This window comes from Heterodontus francisci, chromosome 22 (genome assembly GCF_036365525.1).
Source record: "Heterodontus francisci isolate sHetFra1 chromosome 22, sHetFra1.hap1, whole genome shotgun sequence".
NCBI classification, from domain to species: Eukaryota; Metazoa; Chordata; class Chondrichthyes; order Heterodontiformes; family Heterodontidae; genus Heterodontus; species Heterodontus francisci.
Genome location: NC_090392.1, coordinates 70,667,319 through 70,687,815, shown reverse-complemented (window position 1 = coordinate 70,687,815; position 20,497 = coordinate 70,667,319). Strand labels below are relative to the sequence as shown.

The window sequence follows — 20,497 nt, the reverse complement described above, 5'->3', positions numbered from 1 at the left end:
GTCTGGCAGCATCTGTGGAAAGAGAAGCAGAGTTAACGTTTCGGGTCAGTGACCCTTCTTCAGAACAGGAAGGACATAATTGCTCTGGAGAGAGAACAGAGGAGATTTACAAGAATGTTGCCAGGACTGGATAATTGCAGCTATGAGGAAAGATTGAATAGGCTAGGGTTGTTTTTCTTAGAACAGAGGAGGCTGAAGGGTGACTGAATTGAGGTGTACAAAATTATGAGAGGCCGAGACAGAGTAGACAGAAAGGACCCGTTTCCCCTAACGGATAAATCAATCATGAGGGAACACAGATTTAATTGGTAGAAGGATTAGAGGGGACATGAGGAAAAGCTTTTTCATCCAGAGGGCGATGGGTGTCTGGAATTCGCTGCCCGGATCGGTGGTGGAGGCAGAAACCCTTATCTCATTTTAAAAAGGTACCTGGACCTGCACCTGAAGTGCTGTAACCTGCAAGTTTACGGACCAGGTGCTGGAAGGTGGGATTAGATTGGGCGGCTAGTTTTTATTTTAAAAAAGACAGCGAAGACACGATGGGCTAAATGGCCTCTTTCTGTGCCGTACCTTTTCTATGGTTCACCTGAGATAGTAGACAGGGCCTCAGTTTGACGTCTCATCGGAAAGAAGGCACCTCCGATAGTGCAGCACTCCCTCAGTATTGCACTGGAGCAGCAGCCTAGATTTTTGTGTTCAATTCTTGGAGCCTCATCAAACTATAGAGCAGCATAAAGGCTTTCATTCATGTTCTTGCACTTGAGCAAGGATGGCATTTAACAGGTGAGGGGGGGGGGTGGTTCCTCCCAAATAAAACAACCCTGATCAGAAGGCTGGGAAGCTGAGCACCAACTGTCCCTAGGTTAATATTAACATTTAAAGGGCAGCAGTATCATGTAGGATGGACAAGAATCTGGCAAACCCTGTAACTTACAATCAATCAGAAGACAAATGCATTGGCATGGCCAAAAGATGATCGATTTGGAGCTGTGGGTTGGGAGTGGGTAACAGTGGGTAGGGAGAAATTACCAAAATCTCATGGGAAGGGGAAAAAGTTCCAAGTTTGACTCACATTGTCTCATATTTATCCATGGGTATGAGCTTGTGTGTTGGAATTTCTGCTTCATCCCATCCCAGAATTCGAGTATAACCATATTTAATTTTCATTAAAAAATGCTCTTGGGGTTTAGGCAAATCAGATGTGTTCAGACAGGCATACTCCATATCGGGCAAATGGAAGTTCCATTCTGTAGACGTCTCAGTGTTTTAGTTGGGAATCTTGAGGGAAGAGGAGGCTTTTCCCCATTGCACAATCCCAACAACCAAAACACTAAATATGCCACTTTGCCTCAACCCCAAATACAAAGAATATTTTTACATGTTTGTTTTTATTAAGAAAAATCAACAGTCTGAACAGTCAGTCCAACCTGTGCTCACTGACCTATGTTTGCTCACGGCCCAACAACGCCTCGGTTTTAAAATGTTCAAACTATATTTTCAAATCCCTCCATGGCCTCGCCCCTCCCTATCTCTGTAACCTCCTCCAGCCCTACACATCTCCGAGATCTCTGCGTTCCTCCAATTCTGGCCTCATGCACTCCCCCCAGTTTTCTTCACTCCACAGTTGGTGGCCGTCCCTTCAGCTGCCAAGGCCCCAGGCTCTGGAGCTCCCTCCATAAACCTCTCCACATCTCTACCCCCTCTTTCCTCCTTGAAGATTGTTCCTTAAAATCTACCTCTTTGACCAAGCTTTTGATTACCTGCCCTAATATCTCATGGAGCTCAGTGTCAACATTGGTAACATTGCTGTGAAATGTCTTGGGTTGTTTTGCTACACTGTGTGCTATATAAATACAAATTATTGTTGTTGGTTGTTCTACCATGATCTAGTAAGAAGCATTTTCCATATAATACAGTGCCACCCGCCCATCATTAAGGTTCTTAGTCTATTGAATGCAGCATGGGGGAGCAGAGGAAGGGAGCTGATCTCCTGGAGGAACAGGCTACCTGCTATCTATCAAAAAAGCTTCTTCTTACATGCATGAATGAGGTGCCAGCACAAAGGGACGAAGCCCAATTGGTAAATAATTCTCGATTAAGCCCCTTGATAAGGCTCCAGGCTCTACACCTACCAGAAAGAGCAGCAAAGCGACTACTGTCCACGTAATAAAACTCTGGAACTTTCTCTTCAATACTACCAGGTCAAATGCTATTGGCAACCTAACAAGCAAGAGAAAAAAAAAGAGTCATGGGATTAGATTTACAAAATGTATTTTAAAAGTGTTTATATATAATATTCGGCTGTGTTGACTGACAATGCAACCACTAGGTGGCGCAGTAATAGCACATGCGCAAATGCAGCCTGTTCCACCGGAGCGTCACTGTGTGCGACGTTCAGACAGCTGCCAGGATTAAAAATGGCACTGCTCAATTTATCCCAGAAAATGTAGCTGCTCAATTTATTGCAGATTTATCACCCCACTCTCCGGCCTCACGCTCTTCGCCCCCCCCCCCGGCCTCTCGCTGCCTGCCACCCGCACCCCCACCCCCTGACTCCCCGCCCCCCTCTAGCTGCGAGTTCCAGGCCGTGCCATTTATCTCCTCTCGGCCACTCGCCCCTTTGTTCAATTGTACTTCGCGCCTGCCCAAAGAAGTGAGGAGGGCTGGGAGAGGTTACAGGTCGATGTAGGAGCAAGTGGCCGAGAGGAGGGAAGCAGGCCTAGAGCTAGCGGCTGGAGGAGGGCGTGGAGCTGGGTGGGGGGTGGGGGGAAGCCAGGAGCGGGGAATAATCGGATGCTTTACCGCGCGTGCGCGAACACCAAGCACATGCGCGGGGACCAAACAGGCGCATTACGCGATGATGTTGGCACTACGCAATGATGTTTTCCCATGCATGCGCAGAGAGCAGGAGCCCATTTGCGCAGCATGCTGTGCTCTGATGACGTCGGCAGGCCGCTGTGTTGTCAGGAGTCACTTTGGTTTTTTTTTTAAATAAATAAACAGTTTAAAACGCTGTACTTCAGGTAACTATACTGGGTTACAGGACTAAATGCAATGGGCTCCGAAGGAAACAGTAGCATCGTGGCAATGTACAAATACTCTGGAGACATGAGTTCAAATTCCACTAAGGCAGCTGGGGGATGTTAACTTCAATTAACAAATCTGGAATAAAAAGCCTGTCTCATTAGTAATGCTCACGAAGCCAGCAGATTGTTGTAAAAACCCATCTGGTTCACCAATGTCCTTAAGCGGAGGAAATTTGCCATCCTTAGCCAGTCTGGCCTACACGATTCCAGATCACCAGCAATGTGGTTGATTCACAACTGCCCTATGAAATGGCGTAGCATGCCACTCAGTTGTATCAAACCGCTCCAGAAAAAAAGCACTGTGGGTGTACCAACACCACATGGACTGCAGCAGTTTAATAAGGCAGCTCACCACCACCTTCAGAAGGGCAATCAGGGATGGACAATAAATGCTGGCCTTACTAGCAATGCCCATATACCAAGAATGAATTAAAAATAATTAACAGGAAATAAACAACAGTTCTAACCGCATCTGTAAAGAGACAAGAGGTCAGTTAACATTTCAGGAAAAGACCCTACTTCATCGGAGTCCTACTCCAAACATCAACATCTTTACACGTGTTCCATTTTTCTTCCAGAATCTAATGGTTTTTTCTTAATCTACGATAAACTTGCATTGAGTTTTGGCCTTTTTAACATATAGACAACACATATTTTCCTAAAGTGATCGAATAAATGCAAGGCAGGAGGAGGGTGAGGAGTGGGGAGGGAGAGATGAATCAGGGCCACATGTTTCAATCAGTTTCATCCAAGAACAGAAAAGCAAGGTATTTCTGTTGGACACTCCTAATGCCGACAGAACTTAAATGAGTTTCTTTCAAGATAAAATCATTTTGTTTTTGCTCAATTCTTGCAATCCTTTGTTTCAACCTCGATTCTGGAGAAGACACTAAAGACAGACATGAGATTGACAGTGTAAAGGAGCTGAATTGAAATCACTGACTAATAATGCTTTAGAGTCAATTGTACATGTTCCTCTAGCTGTCTTGCATTATTGCATCCAGAAATTTTTCCAAATTAAATCCTCCCCAACCAATGTAACCATGTAAGAGTTATTTCCTTTGGTACTCAATACTAAAGGGAGGGGGGTTACAAACATGGGGAGGGGAACTTTTATTTAAAAAAAAATGCATGTTGGTTTGATCGGGAATTCACTGCCTGAAAGGGCAGAGGAAGAACATTCAATGATAATATTTAAAAGAGGATTGGATAAATACTCGAAGGGAAAGACTGGGACTAGTTGGATGGCTCTATCGAAGAGCTGGCACAGGCACGAGGAACCAAATGGCCACCTTCTATGCTGCATCATTCTATGACTGAACTCATTCCACAAGGATGGGTAAATTTAAGTCAGACAATTTCAATACCACCACTTCAAAGTGCCCCGGTGATTCGTTCTTACCCAAGAGCTGCACTGAAGGGCCATCCCAAAATGGCTCCAGCTGCCACTCCCAGTACAGCCACAGCATTCTTATCCGTAAACCAGCCAGTCATTGCAATCAGAGTTGTATTCATACAAAAACTACTAGGGAGGAATGCTGAAAAGAGAGAGAAAGGGCATGAGAGAGAAAGCAGCGAATAAATCGATTAGGTTACCACATTGTTACCCATGGCTATTAAAGAAAAGGCCGTGCACATCAACAATATGTGGGGCGTCCAAACTGCAGCCCCGGTAATCGGGCTCCTGAAACCCAGGCACCATTGTATTGTCACTCATTTATTTCTTATTCACGGGTTTGTCTTATTTGAATTGTGGAGTTTGGGCTGGTTTTACTTCATGCTGTTGCCTCAAGAATGTGCATTACCCTAAATCACCACCCGAAATAGCAGTGACTGGAGATACATGCAAATGAACAGGAACACGAATTTAAACTTTATATGTAACTTGAGGTTCCACCACATTCCCTCTTGCAACCATGAAGATATCTTTTGGCTAACTTGGAACCACCAGTGACTGTAGTATGTTACAGGACTGGTAATCTGGAGACGAGTTCAAATCCTACCAAAGAAAGCTCAGAAACTGAAATTCAAATAAATAAATCTGGAATTAAAAAAAAGCTAGTACCAGTAATGTGACCAAGTAACTTGTTGGATTATTGTAGAAACCCATCTGGTTGTAAATGCCCTTTAGGGAAGGAAATCTGCTGTCCTTACCTGGTCTGGCCTACATGTACACAGCAATACAGATGATTCTGAAGTGGCCTAACAAGCCAATTAGGGATGGGCAATAAATGTTGGCTTTGCCAGCAACACCCATATTCAGTGAATGAATTTTTAAAAAGCGCGACAATAATGCAGTTGAAGTTCTTCAACTTTGTAATGTTACTCTGCACCCAGTACTTGGGGAACCTGTCACTGTTCCCAAATTATACCCCTGCCTCCAAATGGTCACTGCTGCCTCCTGGATAAACCATGTGCCACAGGGATGGACAGATCAACAACTAATTTCATTGCCAAGGCAAGAACATATTGATAGGGCCCGACTATTCTTGATTTAACTGTTGGGAGTTAACCAAGAGCTTCCAGTGTAACTCTTTCTCCAGTTTTGTGACAAGCCTTGCTTATACACGGAACGCAGAAAGTTAGCATGTCGGTATCGCAAGCAATTAGGAAGGCAAAAGGCATGTTGGCCTTTATTGCAAGGGGATTGGAGTATAAGAATAAAGAAGTATTGCTACAATTGTACAGGGTTTTGGTGAGACCACATCTGGAATACTGTGTGCAGCTTTTGCCTCCATTTAAGAAAGGATATACTTGCATTAGAGGCCGGGCAGCGAAGGTTTACTAAATTGGTCCCTGGGATGAGGGGGTTGTTCTATGATGAGAGGCTGAATAAATTGGGTCTATATTCTCTGGAGTTTAGAAGAACGAGAGGCAATCTCATTGAAACATACAAGGTTCTGAAGGGGCCGGATAGGGCGGACACAGAGATTGTTTCCGCTGGTCAAGGAATCTAAAACACACAGACACAGTCTCAGGATAAGGGACTGAACATTTAGGACTGAGATGAGGAGAAATTACTTCACTCAAAGGGTTGTGGATCTTTGGAATTCTCTACCCCAGAGGGTTGTGGATGCTCCATCGTTGAATACATTTAAGGCTTGGATGAACAAATTTTTGGTCTCTCAGGGAAGCAAGGGATATGGTGAGCAGGCAGGAAAGTGGAATTGAAGCCCAAGATCAGCCATGATCGTATTGAATGGCAGAGCATGCTCAATGGGCCATATGGTCTACTCCCGCTCCTATTTCGTGTGTAAGCCACCTCACCTTCCCACCTGATATAATCGCGACTGGGAATCCATAAGCTAGTTCCCTTTCTAACCTAGACAGAAGATTTTGTTTCTGCATGACTGATGGAGCCAAACACTGAAACATCAGATGTCATTTCCTCATAAAGTACTAAGTTAGAACACCAGCTTGGATTTCTTTCTCCCTGCAGAGTTCTCGGGCTTGCATTTAATTTCATATTCTCAGGTCCATATACCGTGAATCTTCCTCTTTACTCACCAGCTGCTGAGCAGAACATCCCAGTACTCAAAACCATGAATGCCAGCATTAGACGCCCAACATGGAGCCCAAACTTCTTGCAAACAGCTCTAGAACACAACCAGCGTATATACTTTCAGTGATATATTAATCAAATTAAAATATGATTAGCTGAGCCATATAAAACGGAATGGGGTTGTCCTAGGTTTGATCCTGGCTCACGGTTCCATTAACTCTCAGTTGGGTGTTGGCAGAGACACTCAATTGGCCTCAGTGTCAGCTGTGGCTCAGTTGGTAACACTTTTGTCTCTAAATCTTAAGATTATGGGTTCAAGCCCTATAACGCCCTCCAGAGACTGGAGCACAATATTAGGCTGAGGGAGTGCTGCACTGTTGGAGGTGCAGTGATTCAGATACAATATTACGCTGAGGCCCTGCCTGCTCTCCCAGGTGGAACACCCCAACCGAACAGCACTGTGGGTGTACCTACACCACATGGACTGCAGCAGCTCAAGAAGGCGGCTCACCACCACCTTCTCATGGGGAATTAGGAATGGGCAATAAATGCTGGCCTAGTCAGCAACAATCACATCCCATAAAAAATCCCATGGCACTATTCAACGAACAGCAGGGTTATTCTACCCAGTGTCCTGACCAATATTTATCCTTCCACCAACATTACTAAAAGAAATTATCTGATCATTATTTCACTACTGTTAGTGGGATCTTACTATGCACAAATTGGCTGCCACATTTCCTACATCACAGCAGTTATTACAATTCTAAGGCACACATTTGGCTATAAGTGCTATGGGATGTCCTGACGTCATGAAAGGCACCATAGAAATGCAAAGTCTTTCTTTCAGTGCACTGAGGTAGAGAGGAGAAACAAAAATATCTGCCAAAGTTTTCACTCCCAATCACTCGTCAGTAACCATTGGAAGTGCACTTGTGGAAACTGGGTGAGGACAGGACCTGGTTGGACTGGGGTACACCCTGCGGGAAAAAAAACAGCTTAACTTGTTACTGTTAAATGAGCAATCGGCAACATATTGCAAGGGGACAGAGCTGCAGAGTAACAGTACAGCAAGGCAAGGGAGAAAATGAGATTGGCAGAATTTTTATTTGAAAAATGGTGTTTTTTTAAAAATAAAGAATTAATTAGCATTTGCATTGCAACAGACTTTTTAAAAAAGTCTTTACATCATATGTAGAGAAAAAAAAAAGTTGCTTCACAAATGTAGATTTTTTTTGACTAATGAATATTGAAGAAATTCAAGGTTGCACAAAGTTCGACAGTTTTCTTCCCATCGCAAAATTTGAAGAATTTTAGAATCACTCCAATGGAACCTTGGGCTCGAGTTCCTGCCCACTGACTACAAGCGTGAAATATCGCAAAATTGTTACAGCACAGAAGGAGGCCATTTGGCCCTTCATGTCTGTGCTGGCTCTCCGAAGGAGCAATTTGCCTAGTGCCACTTCCCCGCCTTCTCCCCGTAACCCTGCACTTTCTTCCTTTTCAGATAACAACCCAATTCCCTCTTGAAAACTTCAGTTGAACCTGCCTCCACCACACTCAGGCAGTGCATTCCAGATCCTAACCACTCGTTGTGTGAAAAAGTTTTTCCCTCATGTTGCCATTGCTTCTTTTGCCAATTACTTTATATCTGTGCCCTCTTATTCTTGATCCTTCCACCAATGCTAACAGTTTATCCCCCATCTACCCTAATCAGACCCCTCATGATTTTGAACACCTCTATCAAATCTCTTCTCAACCTTCTCTTCACCAAAGAAAACAGTCCCAACTTCTCCAATCTATCCATGTAACTGAAGTTCCTCATCCTGAGAACCAATTTTGTGAATCTTCGCTGCACTCTCTCTAATGCCTTCACATCTTTCCTAAAGTGTGGCGCCCAGAACTGGACACAATACTCCAGTTGAGGCCAAACCAGTGTTTTGTACAAATTTAACATAACTCCCTTGTTTTTGTACTCTATGGCCTATTAATAAAGCCTAGGATGCTGTATGCTTTATTAACCACTCTCTCAACCTGTCCTTCCACCTTCAATGTTTTATACACATATACACCCAGGTCCATCTGCTCCTGCACATCTCATCCATTGCACCTTAACTAGGACTGGTTAACATGAAAATGAATAATGATCCAATTATACAGCTTAAAATCAGTCAAATTAAATACTTTTTACAAATTCTCATCATTTAAAGTTTACAGGGTTCTGTTACTCCTCCAGGATTATTTTAGACCAGCTAAGGAAAGATGGGATAACAGATTCTTGCCCTTCCACCCACAGTCGGAATAATTCCATGTCAACACAAAAGCAAAATACTCCTGATGCTGGAAATCTGAAATAAAGATAGAAAATTCTGGAAACACGCAGGAGGTCTGCTAGCATCTGTGGAGAGAGAAACAAGAGTTAACGTTTGAGGTCAATGACCTTCCGCCAGAACTGATCTGATGAAAGGCCATCAACTGAAGATTCTGGGGAGAAAAGAACAGGGTCTATTTTTAAACTTATTTTAAAACGCTCGTTTAAAAAAAAAGCTACAGAAAATGCTCTAAATAGACAACAGGTCCGATCAGCACCTGAAAGGATAGGTTAATATTGTGGGTGCAGGACTTTTGTGAGATTGGACAACAATTCTAATGCTCTATACTCAAAACATTATGGTTTTAGTTCATCAGTGCTGAATTACCTGCTGCATATTTTCCAGTGTTTCCTGTTCCTGTTCAAATTTCCAGCATTAGCATTTCTTTTTTAAAATTATCAAAATAGGAACACTATAGGCTATTAGATAAATTGCATTGACTTACTTGTAAAAATATAGCTCGCAAACGCAGCAGAAAAAGGCTAAAAGGCATCGTAAGAAATAGAAGACAAGAACCTGGAAACAGAAAAACCTTTGCATTAAATGGAGGTGAGCTGCAAGGTCAAACACCAATTACTGAACTGAAATTATAAAATACAGTCTCTGTTCTTTTTTAGAATATTCATGATAATGTAATTAATGGCAATTCTATAAACTCCCTTAAAGTTGATATCGCACTTCCTTTGCAAAGCTTGGACATCCTTGTTTAGCTACTGTGAAGCTGGAACATGAATAAAATAATATATGCATGAACTCATGATCGAGTCTAGACATGCCCATGTTTAAAGTTAGAAGATTTTATATGTTTGGAAGTAACAACACACTAGACCCTAACCTTTCTGGGCAACTAATTTGAGCTAAATCTACCCTGTTTAAAATGGCAGAAAGCAGAAACATGTTTCAGTGTGGGTGGTAAAAAGAGCAATTTCTGTATCAGTATTTTGTTAGATCGAATAATGTAAATCACTGGTTAGACCTCAGCCACTCAGTCCAACATTGGGCACCACACCTTAGGAAGGATATCAAAGCACTGCGGAAGGTGCAGAGGAGATTTACCTGAATGATACCAGGGATAAAGGACTTCAGAGACTGGAGAGACTAGAGAAGCTGGGATTGTTCTTCTAAAAGCAGAGCAGGTTAAGGGGAGATTTAATAGAGATGTTCAAGATTATGTGGGGTTCTGACAGTTTTCTTTATTTGCTCTGTTTCCACTAGCAGGAGGGTAAGTAACCAGAGGACACAGATGTAAGGTGAATGGCAAAAGAACCAGAGAGGAGATGAGGAGAATTTTTTTTTAATGCAGCAAGTTGTTACGATCTGGAATGCACTGCCTGAAAGGGTCGTGAAACAGACTCAATAATAATTTTTAAAAGGGAATTGGATACTGAAAAGGAAACATCTGCAAGGCTATTGGAATGTGCAATAGTTCTTTTGAAGAGCTGGCACAGGCACGATGGCTGAATGGCCTCCTCCTTTGCTGCAAGAGTTCATGATTTTAAAAACAATGGCTAGCTCCCCAGAAGATGTGAATGCAGCATATGGTCTGGTACTGAGTCATAGGCTCAAGCAGATCCTAAAATCACTCCCTGACTTTTTAATTGCCAAGATATGAGGGACCCTCATTAGACCACTGTAAAGGATATTAACAGTCAACCGTACAGTGTTGGCAAAACTAGGTAAGGCTCTATCTGACGGACATTAGTAAAACAGTTGAGTTTTTCCAACACTCCTGCAACTTTCATGCTCACTTCTGTCCTGGTGCCCATCCAGATTTATTTAATTCTATCTCACAATTTGCCACGATGGGATTTGAATACACCACCTCCAGGTTGCGAGCCCAGTACCACAACCGTTAAACCTGTAAATAAATACCATGCCGGGTTAGTGATCTCTAGCAGAGCTTGGACTGGGAAGGAGAGGGAGGAATATACCAGGGTTACCACTTCTGATCATAATGCAGTAACACCTGGTGGAAAGTGCACATATCTGGATTGAACTGGCTCAAGTGTGATGCCCTCTATTGTTGAATAGCCTGCCAACACAAACTGTATGGGTTCACACACAATAAGTGGCCACTTGGGCAATGCAGCGGCAGTCTCCTGGCATTTATGAAACCAACAGTCAGCATCCCAAGAAAAAGCAAAATAATCAATGAAAACAGTGGACCTACTGAGATGAAGTTATGCTTCAGCTACACAAACCTATAGACAGACCCTATCTGGAGAACTGCACAGAGTTTGGACACCGCATCTCAGGGAGGATATATTGGCCTTGGAGGGGGTGTAGCACAGATTCACCACAATGATATCAGGCCTTAAATTAAGAGGACAGGTTACATGGACTAGTCTTGTTTTTCCCTTGAATAAAGAAGATTAAGGGGAGATCCAACTGAGGTGTTCAAGACAGTTAAAGGAATTGATAGAGTGGGTAGAAATAAACTATTTCCTCTATTTGGAGAGACCAGAACAAGGGGGCATAACCATAAAAATGAGAGCTAGGCCGTACAGGGATGATGCCAGGAAGCACTTCTTCACACAAAGAATAGTGGAAATCCGGAACTCGCTCCCCCAGAAAGGTTGCTGAGGCTGGGAGGGTTAATCGAAAATTTCAAAACTGAGAGATAAATTTTTGTTCGGCGAGGGTATTAAGAGATATGGAGCAAAGACCAGAAAACGGAGTTGAGGGGTCATAATCTCACTGAATGGCAGATCAGGCTCGAGGGTCTAAATGGCCAACTCCTGCTCCTAATGTTCCTTTGGACCAATAGGTTAGTGGACCAGCAATCAGGCTGCACACATAGAGCCTTTTATTAACAAAGCACCTTGTTTGTTTGCAAAACTTTTGCGTGGAACCAAGCAGGTAAAACATGCAGCCACAGATAAGCGTAGGACCGAATGGCATATACTGGAGAATATTCCCAGGTCTGAAATCCCGTTCCATACAGCAGAAAGTGAGTCTGAGAACAAAGATAAGAGACGTGAATCACCAAACTAATCACTTACCAGCTGTAGATGACAGTTTCCCGGTTCCCTTCGCTTCTTAAAAGATTATTCCCCTTTACACAAAATTACCCCATTGCAAATTAAATAAATTGTAATCCTGTTATAGTGCTTGGTTTAGCCAGTATTCCCAAAGGTCACCACAGCCGACATTCAGTCATAGCATTACCCCAGGTATTCTTTTCTTTATGCTCCCTTCCTTGTCCCAACTATCTACTGCTACCACAGATCATTTCCGAGGCAAACGTCTCGTATGCTTTTCTCTCCCATCCGTGCACTTTTTCTGGCTTTTCCTCCCTCGCTCTAGCCGTGTGTTGACTATTATGGTCTCCTGTTGAGAACAGGAATCATGTGGGAAGCCAACCCATGTCTTTACGCCGCACTGTGATGCACAGCCCCCATAATGTACTAAGAAGTGGGATGAGAATGGTTCCAGGGATGAGAGACTTCAGTTGCAAGGATAGATTGGAGAAGCTAGGGCTGTTCTCTTAAGAGAAGAGAAAGTTGAGAGGAGATTTGATAGAGGTGTTTAAAATCATGAGGTCTGGACAGAGCAGATCGGGAGGAACTGTTCCCATTGGTGGGAGGGTCATGAACCACAGGACACTGATTTGAGGTGTTTGGCCAAAGCACCAGAGGCAACAGCGAGTGGTTAGAATCTGGAATGCACTGCCCGAGAGTTGGGTGGAGGCACATTCAATTGTGGCTTTCAAAAGGGAATTGGATAATTAACTGAAGAGAAAAAAATTGCAGGGTTACAAAGAAAATGTAGGAGAATGGGACTAGCTGAGTAGCTCTTACAGAGAGTCAGCACGGACATGGGCTGATTGACCTCTTTCTGTGCTGTTGTTATTCTATGTCCAGAAGGGGAGCTCACCCTTGAGCGAGGGTTCAAGAACCTCCTACTGTACTGAAAGAAATTTGCATTAAACAATACTGAACACTGCATTTAATTGGGGAAAGTCATTTCTACTATTAACATTTCTGCAACCAATTTAATTTATTAAAAAGAAATTTCACATTTGTTCCCTTGAACTAAATGATAGCATTACAAAACATACGAGTTACCAACTTCAAATGCCTCTCACATTCCAACCGCTAAACCTGGATTCCGAAAGACTTACTGGCTCCCAATAGTTGAACGTTTCATCGCAGTCTGAAATGTTACTGAGTAATGCTGCGCAGAACCGTGCAGAGATGAGACATTTAAAGGCCGTAGAACCCTCGGGTGCCCACACTTGTCCTGCTTTAGCACCTGTTTGCCTGGAAAGGGGCAAATATCGAAGATAAGGGGAGATAAAGTGGACTGGGTACAAACTAAGAGATTAAAGGGACGACAGGATTTAGTATGGAACATAGACGGAATAAACTATTAGAAAGGTAACAAAAAGACTGTAGTTAATATAATGCCTTATCACATTAAATGACTCAAAGCACTTAACACAATGGATGACTTATTGGAATGCAGTGATTCTTATGGAGGTACATATGGCAACTAATTTGAGATCAATGAGCAACTGAGTTATTTTTAGTGGCATTGTTTTGTGGGATAAATGTTGGCTCAAATACTGGGAGACTTGCCCGCCCTTCTTCAAATACCAAGGGATCTCAACAAGTAGAAATGGTCTCACTTTAACATCTCATTCAAAGGACAGCATCTCCAATCAAGTAGTAGTCCCCACCACTTAAAGTTCTGCTTATCCCAGGCAGCCGCCTATAATCAGGCAAACGGCACTGATCAGTTGCAAATGCCACAGTCATCATTAATAAAGGCGCCGCTTAAACTGTATGAAGCGTGCTATTTCAGGCAGTTGAAGCAGCTGTTCACATCTCGTTTACGTGCGATTTCTTTACAATCTCAGCTATTTTCCCGTCACAAATTCGAGGCACTGTTTTACAATCAGGTTGATAACAAACCTCAAGTAAGGATCTGAACAGGGTCACTAAGATGTGACGGTCTCAACCTCCCAGGCGCCACACATCGACATTGGCATGTGGAATTCTCTTCATGGTACAACACTGTCCTTGTAATGCATCACTGACAGCAACAAGTCAAGGTTAGTATCTCTCAGTTTGGGCTCACACTAAAAGGTGGATACAGAGACAAGGTTGACTTGGTTAAATGAGAGAGAAAAATGTATCCGTGCAGGAATGGCAAGCGTCAGAAGATAGCATAGTCTCCACTTTTAAATGGAAGGAACACTGTTGCAACCACTGAACCCCTCAACTCCTACTCTGGAATAAAAACTGATTCAAAAGGCAGAAACAATGTCCTGCCACCCCACCAAATGCATGACTCTTAATCTTCTCCAATAGTTTCCCACGTTGTACCTCGTCAGAAGGTTTCCTGAAAGTTTAAGTATTTCACATCTGATCCCTCCATAAAGAACTGTCAGGTTTGTCAAGCACCAACTTTCTTCCTGAAATCCATGTTGCGCACTTCTAATTATTTGTTCTTCCTCTAAATAGGTCAATTCATTTACCAAAAATATTAAGCCAGTATCTGGTTTAGCTTTTTGCATCAACTACTCTCCAATCCTCAGCCACATATCCACTTTCAACAGAACCTTAAAATAGAACTGCTAGCTAGGACTGCCATTTCCCTCATGATCTTTGGATGCATCCCCAGCATTTTAGCTTAAATAACCTCTCTAATATTTATTTTATTTATTAAATGGCTCATCTTGCTTTCAACCAATTTAGGATGTATCTCCTCCCCAATATTTTTCTTATTTGACTATCCTGTTAATACTAATGCATCTATAGGAAATAGTTTTATTGCCTTTAAATAATTTTGCTAACTTTCATGTATTCCTTCTGAGTCTAATATCTCTTTTTGTAGCTTTCCTACATTCTTTACCTTGACCTTAGCTTTCACTGTTAATATCTGGCCTGTGAATTACTTTTTCTCATTTCAAACATGATCTAATCTCCCTATTCATCCACAGAAAGCAAGCCTTTGACTCTTTTCCTTGCTGGGCTGTATTTGCTCTGTACCCTTTCCATCCCCTATTTAAATATTTCCCATTGCTGGCCTACAGTTCTGACTATTTTTTCTCCATTTAATGTGGGCAAGTTCCCTTTTTAAAATTCTCTATAATTTGCTTTTCGTCCAGGAAAGTATCCTTTCCTATTTTCACACTGAATCTAATTACATTGTGATCATGGTTTCCCAAAAGCTACCTATTCGGTCTGGTTTAACATCCCATCCCAGTCCATTGGCATGGCAATTTCTCCTTTTTGCTACCTCCCTCAGCCTAAGCAGGTTGTGAAAGGAAACAACATGCCATTCACTGTTGTTAAGGACACGATAGCAGGCATTCACGAATTGAATGCAGGTTAAGATTTGTTCTAATGTACTGAAAATATTCCAACACTTCCATGGTCATGTATTAATGTCAGATGTTGACTAGAGATACTTAGTTCTGAGCAATATTTCTTCTGACTGAGAGGTTATCGTTATAAAGTAGGTTTGAAAAATTGGGACTACTTTCACTCCAATAAAAAAAGGTTATGGGGAATCTATTGGAGGTTTACAAAAAAATGAAAAGATTTTAAAAGGATAATTAGCAAATGATTTTTTTCCTCATTTGTCAACCAGTGGGAACAAGGTGGTGTAGACCAAGAATCATCAGTAGAAGAACAAAAGGGCATGTTAAAGGGTTATTGGAAGATAGAATGTTTTACCAGAAGGCGGTGATCTTAATATTTAAGAGGAAATTAGATAACTTTTTGAAAATGAATGTAAAAATGCAGGGAATTGAAATTAGAGGAAAATGGTTCCAGTTGAAGAGTTGCCATAGACGTGATGGGCTGAATGGCCTCTGGTGTTGCAATTTCCGTGAATCTATTAAAATATCAAATATGAAAGTTTCGGAATCTGACTTTTTAAAAAATTTATTATTTTTGTTCTATCTGTTCAGAAACTATTTGAACAGGCCTTTTTGAGCAATGTAATTTAGCACAATGGCGATGCAACAGCAGAAAGAGGGAGCAAGCAATCTTTGTTAACATTGCTCTTGAACCCCTAGGTGGGGTGAGATGAAAGCAACTTCACATTTTTCTATGAAAAATTATCCAGTTTGTACTCCCCAAAGCACAATGACAGCAAGCGTAACACAGGCCAGGGCCCATGTCCAACCTCTCCCCTCTCCGTGACAAAGTGCATAAAACAAACACCTTTGAACGTTTTACTATGTTAACGGCACTATACAAGTGCAAGTTGTTGTTGTCGTCTTCACCTGCAGCACAGTGGTACATTTTTCATTTAGCCCCTGTTCTTTAAGCTAACAGGTGTAGCTACTAAATGCACGAACATGTTGCATTATCCTTACTACAAACAGGAATAACTGACCCCATCTGAACAGTCTTGTGCAGTCTTCAGATTGTGGCTTACTCAGCTTTCTTTACAAATTTACATAGTTACTTATCCTTCCCCTCCCCGCACCCACCTCCTTTCCTATGACAGATGAATATTCTCTAAAAGCTTAAAATCAACTTTTCTTGCTCAATTCCTAGTTATTCAAATAATATTACACAGAAGCTTTGACCATCACCCTTCCTGTCATATTTCAATATCAGGCCATGTATAATTCATGTAAATTTCTGCGTGCAGCGATAAGCCACAACTACACAGCTACCTTTGTGATGATTTGAACTTTGCAAGTAAGCTTGGCATGAAAACTATCAGCAATTTCAATCAGAAACCTGTAGCAAACAGTTACCAGAGAGCAAGAAGCGGGCAGGGGCAGGGAAGCCAACAAACTACTTTTGGAAGGCTGTTTGACTGTGCAGACATCTCGGGGGTTGGGGGTGGCGTCAGATGATGAAACCTCCAGGAATACATCCAACCAGGGTCAGCAACCCATCCGCTCAGGAAATCTAATGCCAACAAATATGCCAGATTTATTAGATTTGTTTTGCTCTGGACCCACCCCCCTCTAGAATCAAAGGTTAAGGCCTTCAATTTCCACCTAGCAAGGTCAAACACGCAATGCAATAACACTCTTTTTGTCTGATCAATTCCCTCCCGAGGGGCCGACTCAAAACAGCAGTATAATTCTATAGGAAGCAGCTACCCTTTGGTACCTTACCCAAAGGAGTATGTTAGGCTCCCTGTGGAGACCACCAACAAATCCAAAAAAAAAACGTATTCACTGACTGAACTCAATTTAGGAAACCAAAAAACAAATGGACAAGACTTCACTTTTATAGATTTTACTTTAACACTCTAACCAAAACCAACATAAATTAAAGATGACGCGAGACAGGTCATGGTCGAGATTACAAATTATATCTTAACTATCAGATACAACAGAGATGGTTTCACTGGTCAGTCCATCCAGCATATATGGTCACAATTACAGTCACACAGTTCTTCAGAACTCTGAAGTTCCTCAAGTAGATTTTCAGTTCCTCTCTTCAAGGATTTAGCCTCTGTTCTTCTTCCAACAGCAGTTCCCTCTCAATCCGAACTCCAAGGGTGCAGTCTTCACCACAAGGCACACTTCTCCAGATCCTCCTCAGGTCTGCTCACGACAGTCTCGATAGCATGGATTTACCAGTCTTTCCTTTATCCAAGTCCTTCAGTGACAACCTGTACACTATACAGCTGGGTCTGGTTAGTCAGCTATTTTAAGCAACAGTGGCGGCGCAGTGGTTAGCACCGCAGCCTCACAGCTCTTGCGACCCGGGTTCAATTCTGGGTACTGCCTGTGTGGAGTTTGCAAGTTCTCCCTGTGTCTGCGTGGGTTTCCTCCGGGTGCTCCGGTTTCCTCCCACATGCCAAAGACTTGCAGGTTGATAGGTAAATTGGCCATTATAAATTGCCCCTAGTATAGGTAGGTGGTAGGGAAATATAGGGACAGGTGGGGATGTGGTAGGAATATGGAATTAGTGTAGGATTAGTATAAATGGGTGGTTGATGGTCGGCACAGACTCGGTGGGCCGAAGGGCCTGTTTCAGTGCTGTATGTCTAAATAAAATAAATAAAAATAGAAACAGTTCCTGGATTCAGTCTTCACTTTGTTCTGCTTGCCAGTGCTCCATTCCTGCCTGGTCTGGGGAAAACTCTGTCTCCTTTTATCTGGTTCCAACCAGTGTCAGTTTCCCCAGAAACCTGGAGGTTTTTCCCCAGCTTCTGTTTCAGTTTCCGTTTCAATTCTAGTTTCCCCTCTCAGGTTGGGACTACAGAAAACAAGTTTTGCAACCACAGACTCCATCACAAGTAGAACTGGGAGCATAACACCCATGTACAATCCATCCTGAAGGCGGCACTGAGGGCTGATTTTCCTCACTTTCACCCAGGAAGATATTGAGGCCAGTCACCACACCCTTAGTACTGTCCCAGTATGATTCAATATAGATTGAGGATTAACCTATGATTTTAATTCATAGAAATTCCAAACACGGGAGAAGACCCATCGCTCCATCCCACTCTGACAAGTGTTAGCTATTTAACTCGAGTTACTTACTAATCACATGCCGCAGCCTTCTCCCCACTTTATTATTTTCTCCCTTTTCAAATATTATAGCCTTTGCCTCATTTATCACTTTCAATTGCACTCATCAACGGCCATTGCCATGACAGGCCTGTAACAACCCTTCGAGTATTCTACAGTGCAAAATGCAAAGAGAACCCAAGATTGGAAAGGGCAGTAGCCATAATTGGATAGAATAAGGGAAATTATCCCAGATCTGCGTCTTGGATTTTCTGCTTCCCAGCAGACCCAGAAAAATCTCCTCGAATCTGACAATCTCACCCTTCGAGAAAATCCTACTGATACATATATATCAATATTAAATACATATGTCGAACTTAAAAGGACAATTGCTTTAGTGAGGAATGTGCCCCGCAGGCACGGGGATCTCTGGAGTGAAAGAGAAACATTGTAACAATGAATTGTAACAATGAATGAATGAATGAATGTATGTAAGTAGCAATGTGACTGGCGCACGCGCACTGAGCGCACCTGCAGATGTGTGGCCCCGGGGAGAGAGTCAGCCGCCGGCACGGTGGTGGGGGAGCAGCTCAATAGCAAGGTGAATACTGCAAAGCGTTGACATGATTGCAGACGGTGCACTGGCCCCGTTAACCGGCTGCAGCTTCTCTGTTACTCACCCCTCCCTGCTTTCTGGGCTCCTCTCCTCCGCTTTGCTCTCCCCTCTGGGAGGCCGGCCGCTGTCTCCCCCGGGAGGCAGGCTCCCATCCTGGGACGGTCTCCCTCCTTTGCCGCTGGCTCTGTGCCTTACCTTCGAGGCCATTGCTTGCCAGCCGGGCTACGGTAACCGGCGAGGCTCAGCCCGTCTCCAATACGGCAGGCGGAGAGGCTCAAAATTTACACTCAACAGAAGAGCGGTCGCGTTACACGTGTGGCTGCTGCACCTGTGCCCTCGTTTGAACAAGAACTGTGATGCCTCCTGTTGCTGAATTTCAGCCACATAACCATTTTCAAGAATATGTTCTGCGCGTTACTTTTGTTACCCTAATACTTCAACGACTTTTCATCAATATTTTGATGCAGATTGTTTTACTTTTGTAATATACCTTTTTATGTGGGGGGAGATTTCCGTTACATCCTGCTGCTCCAAGACTCCGGAGCAATATGTAGTTCGAAGAAAGAAATGCCTGTTTCGCTCTAAAAGGTAGTTCTACATTTTGTATTTCACCTTCTACCTTAAATAATTTGTCACGTTTATTTATGTGTTTTCCTTTCAATTTAATTGTAGTTCTGCTATGAACACTTTAACTGTGTTGTATTAAAGACTTAATGGACTGGTTCAAATTCTTTCCTGGGACCTGAAAATTATGGCATTCTTTATCCTCAAAATCTTAAGAACAAAATTTGGGGAAATGATGCAGCCTAGCTGATCAATTCCACCCCCACAAAAATAAAACTGAAGCAGTCACCCACTCGTTAATATCTATCCAATTCTCCCAAGTTTCTACATTATTTCACTGCCCTATCCATTCCACCAGCTGTAGGCTGCACTGGCAATGTTACAGCTATTCCCATCCTTAATTGCCGAGAAGGTGGTAGTGGTGGGTCTTCTCCCTGAATAGCTGCAGTCCGTGTGATGATGGTCAGGAATTCCAGGATTTTGATCTGGTGAGGAAGAAGTTCACATCTTTCTGTATAATATAGTTAAATGCAAACTTCCCTCTTCTAAGTTTTTGAGACAATTTTCCATTGTTCTAAAGTTCCTGGAAATCTCCAGCATACCTGGTTTCAATATATCCAAACCCTTAATATTCAATTTGAATAATATGTCCTCAGAGCCTTTTCTCCAAATGTCATTAATGTCTACTTGTAAATAAGATACCTCAAACAGGCTGTATGTTTGGTTGATCTTTACTGTGCTGCTCCCAATGCCTGAATATTGTAGTATAACCACCAAAATTGTACACAGTTGTTCAAGTATAATTATACCAATGTCTTGCACAGATTCATTATCAACTCTATGCTCTATCCCTCTGAGTATACACCCTAAGAACCAGTTTATCACCACCACACACTACACCGTTGGTTTCAGTGAGCT

The 20,497-nt window shown here is 42.6% G+C and overlaps 1 protein-coding gene across 3 annotated transcripts in view; it reads right to left on the bottom strand.

Annotated features, from left to right (window-relative positions):
* The window catches only part of alg9 (ALG9 alpha-1,2-mannosyltransferase), a 265,182-nt gene extending 245,854 nt beyond the window's left edge, over nt 1–19,328 (bottom strand). For 2 of the 3 annotated variants that reach the window (XM_068053983.1, XM_068053985.1), the window contains exons 1-7: nt 19,080–19,328; nt 13,084–13,222; nt 11,782–11,916; nt 9,406–9,476; nt 6,594–6,682; nt 4,489–4,624; nt 2,133–2,220 (exon numbers count right to left, since the gene is read on the bottom strand). In XM_068053983.1, coding sequence (XP_067910084.1) covers nt 2,133–2,220; nt 4,489–4,624; nt 6,594–6,682; nt 9,406–9,476; nt 11,782–11,916; nt 13,084–13,222; nt 19,080–19,222 — 801 coding nt within the window. In that variant the 5' untranslated portion in view covers nt 19,223–19,328. The remainder of the gene's footprint in view (nt 1–2,132; nt 2,221–4,488; nt 4,625–6,593; nt 6,683–9,405; nt 9,477–11,781; nt 11,917–13,083; nt 13,223–19,079) is intronic. The other variant, XM_068053986.1, reaches the window with a different exon arrangement.
* Between the last annotated feature and the right edge of the window lie 1,169 nt (nt 19,329–20,497).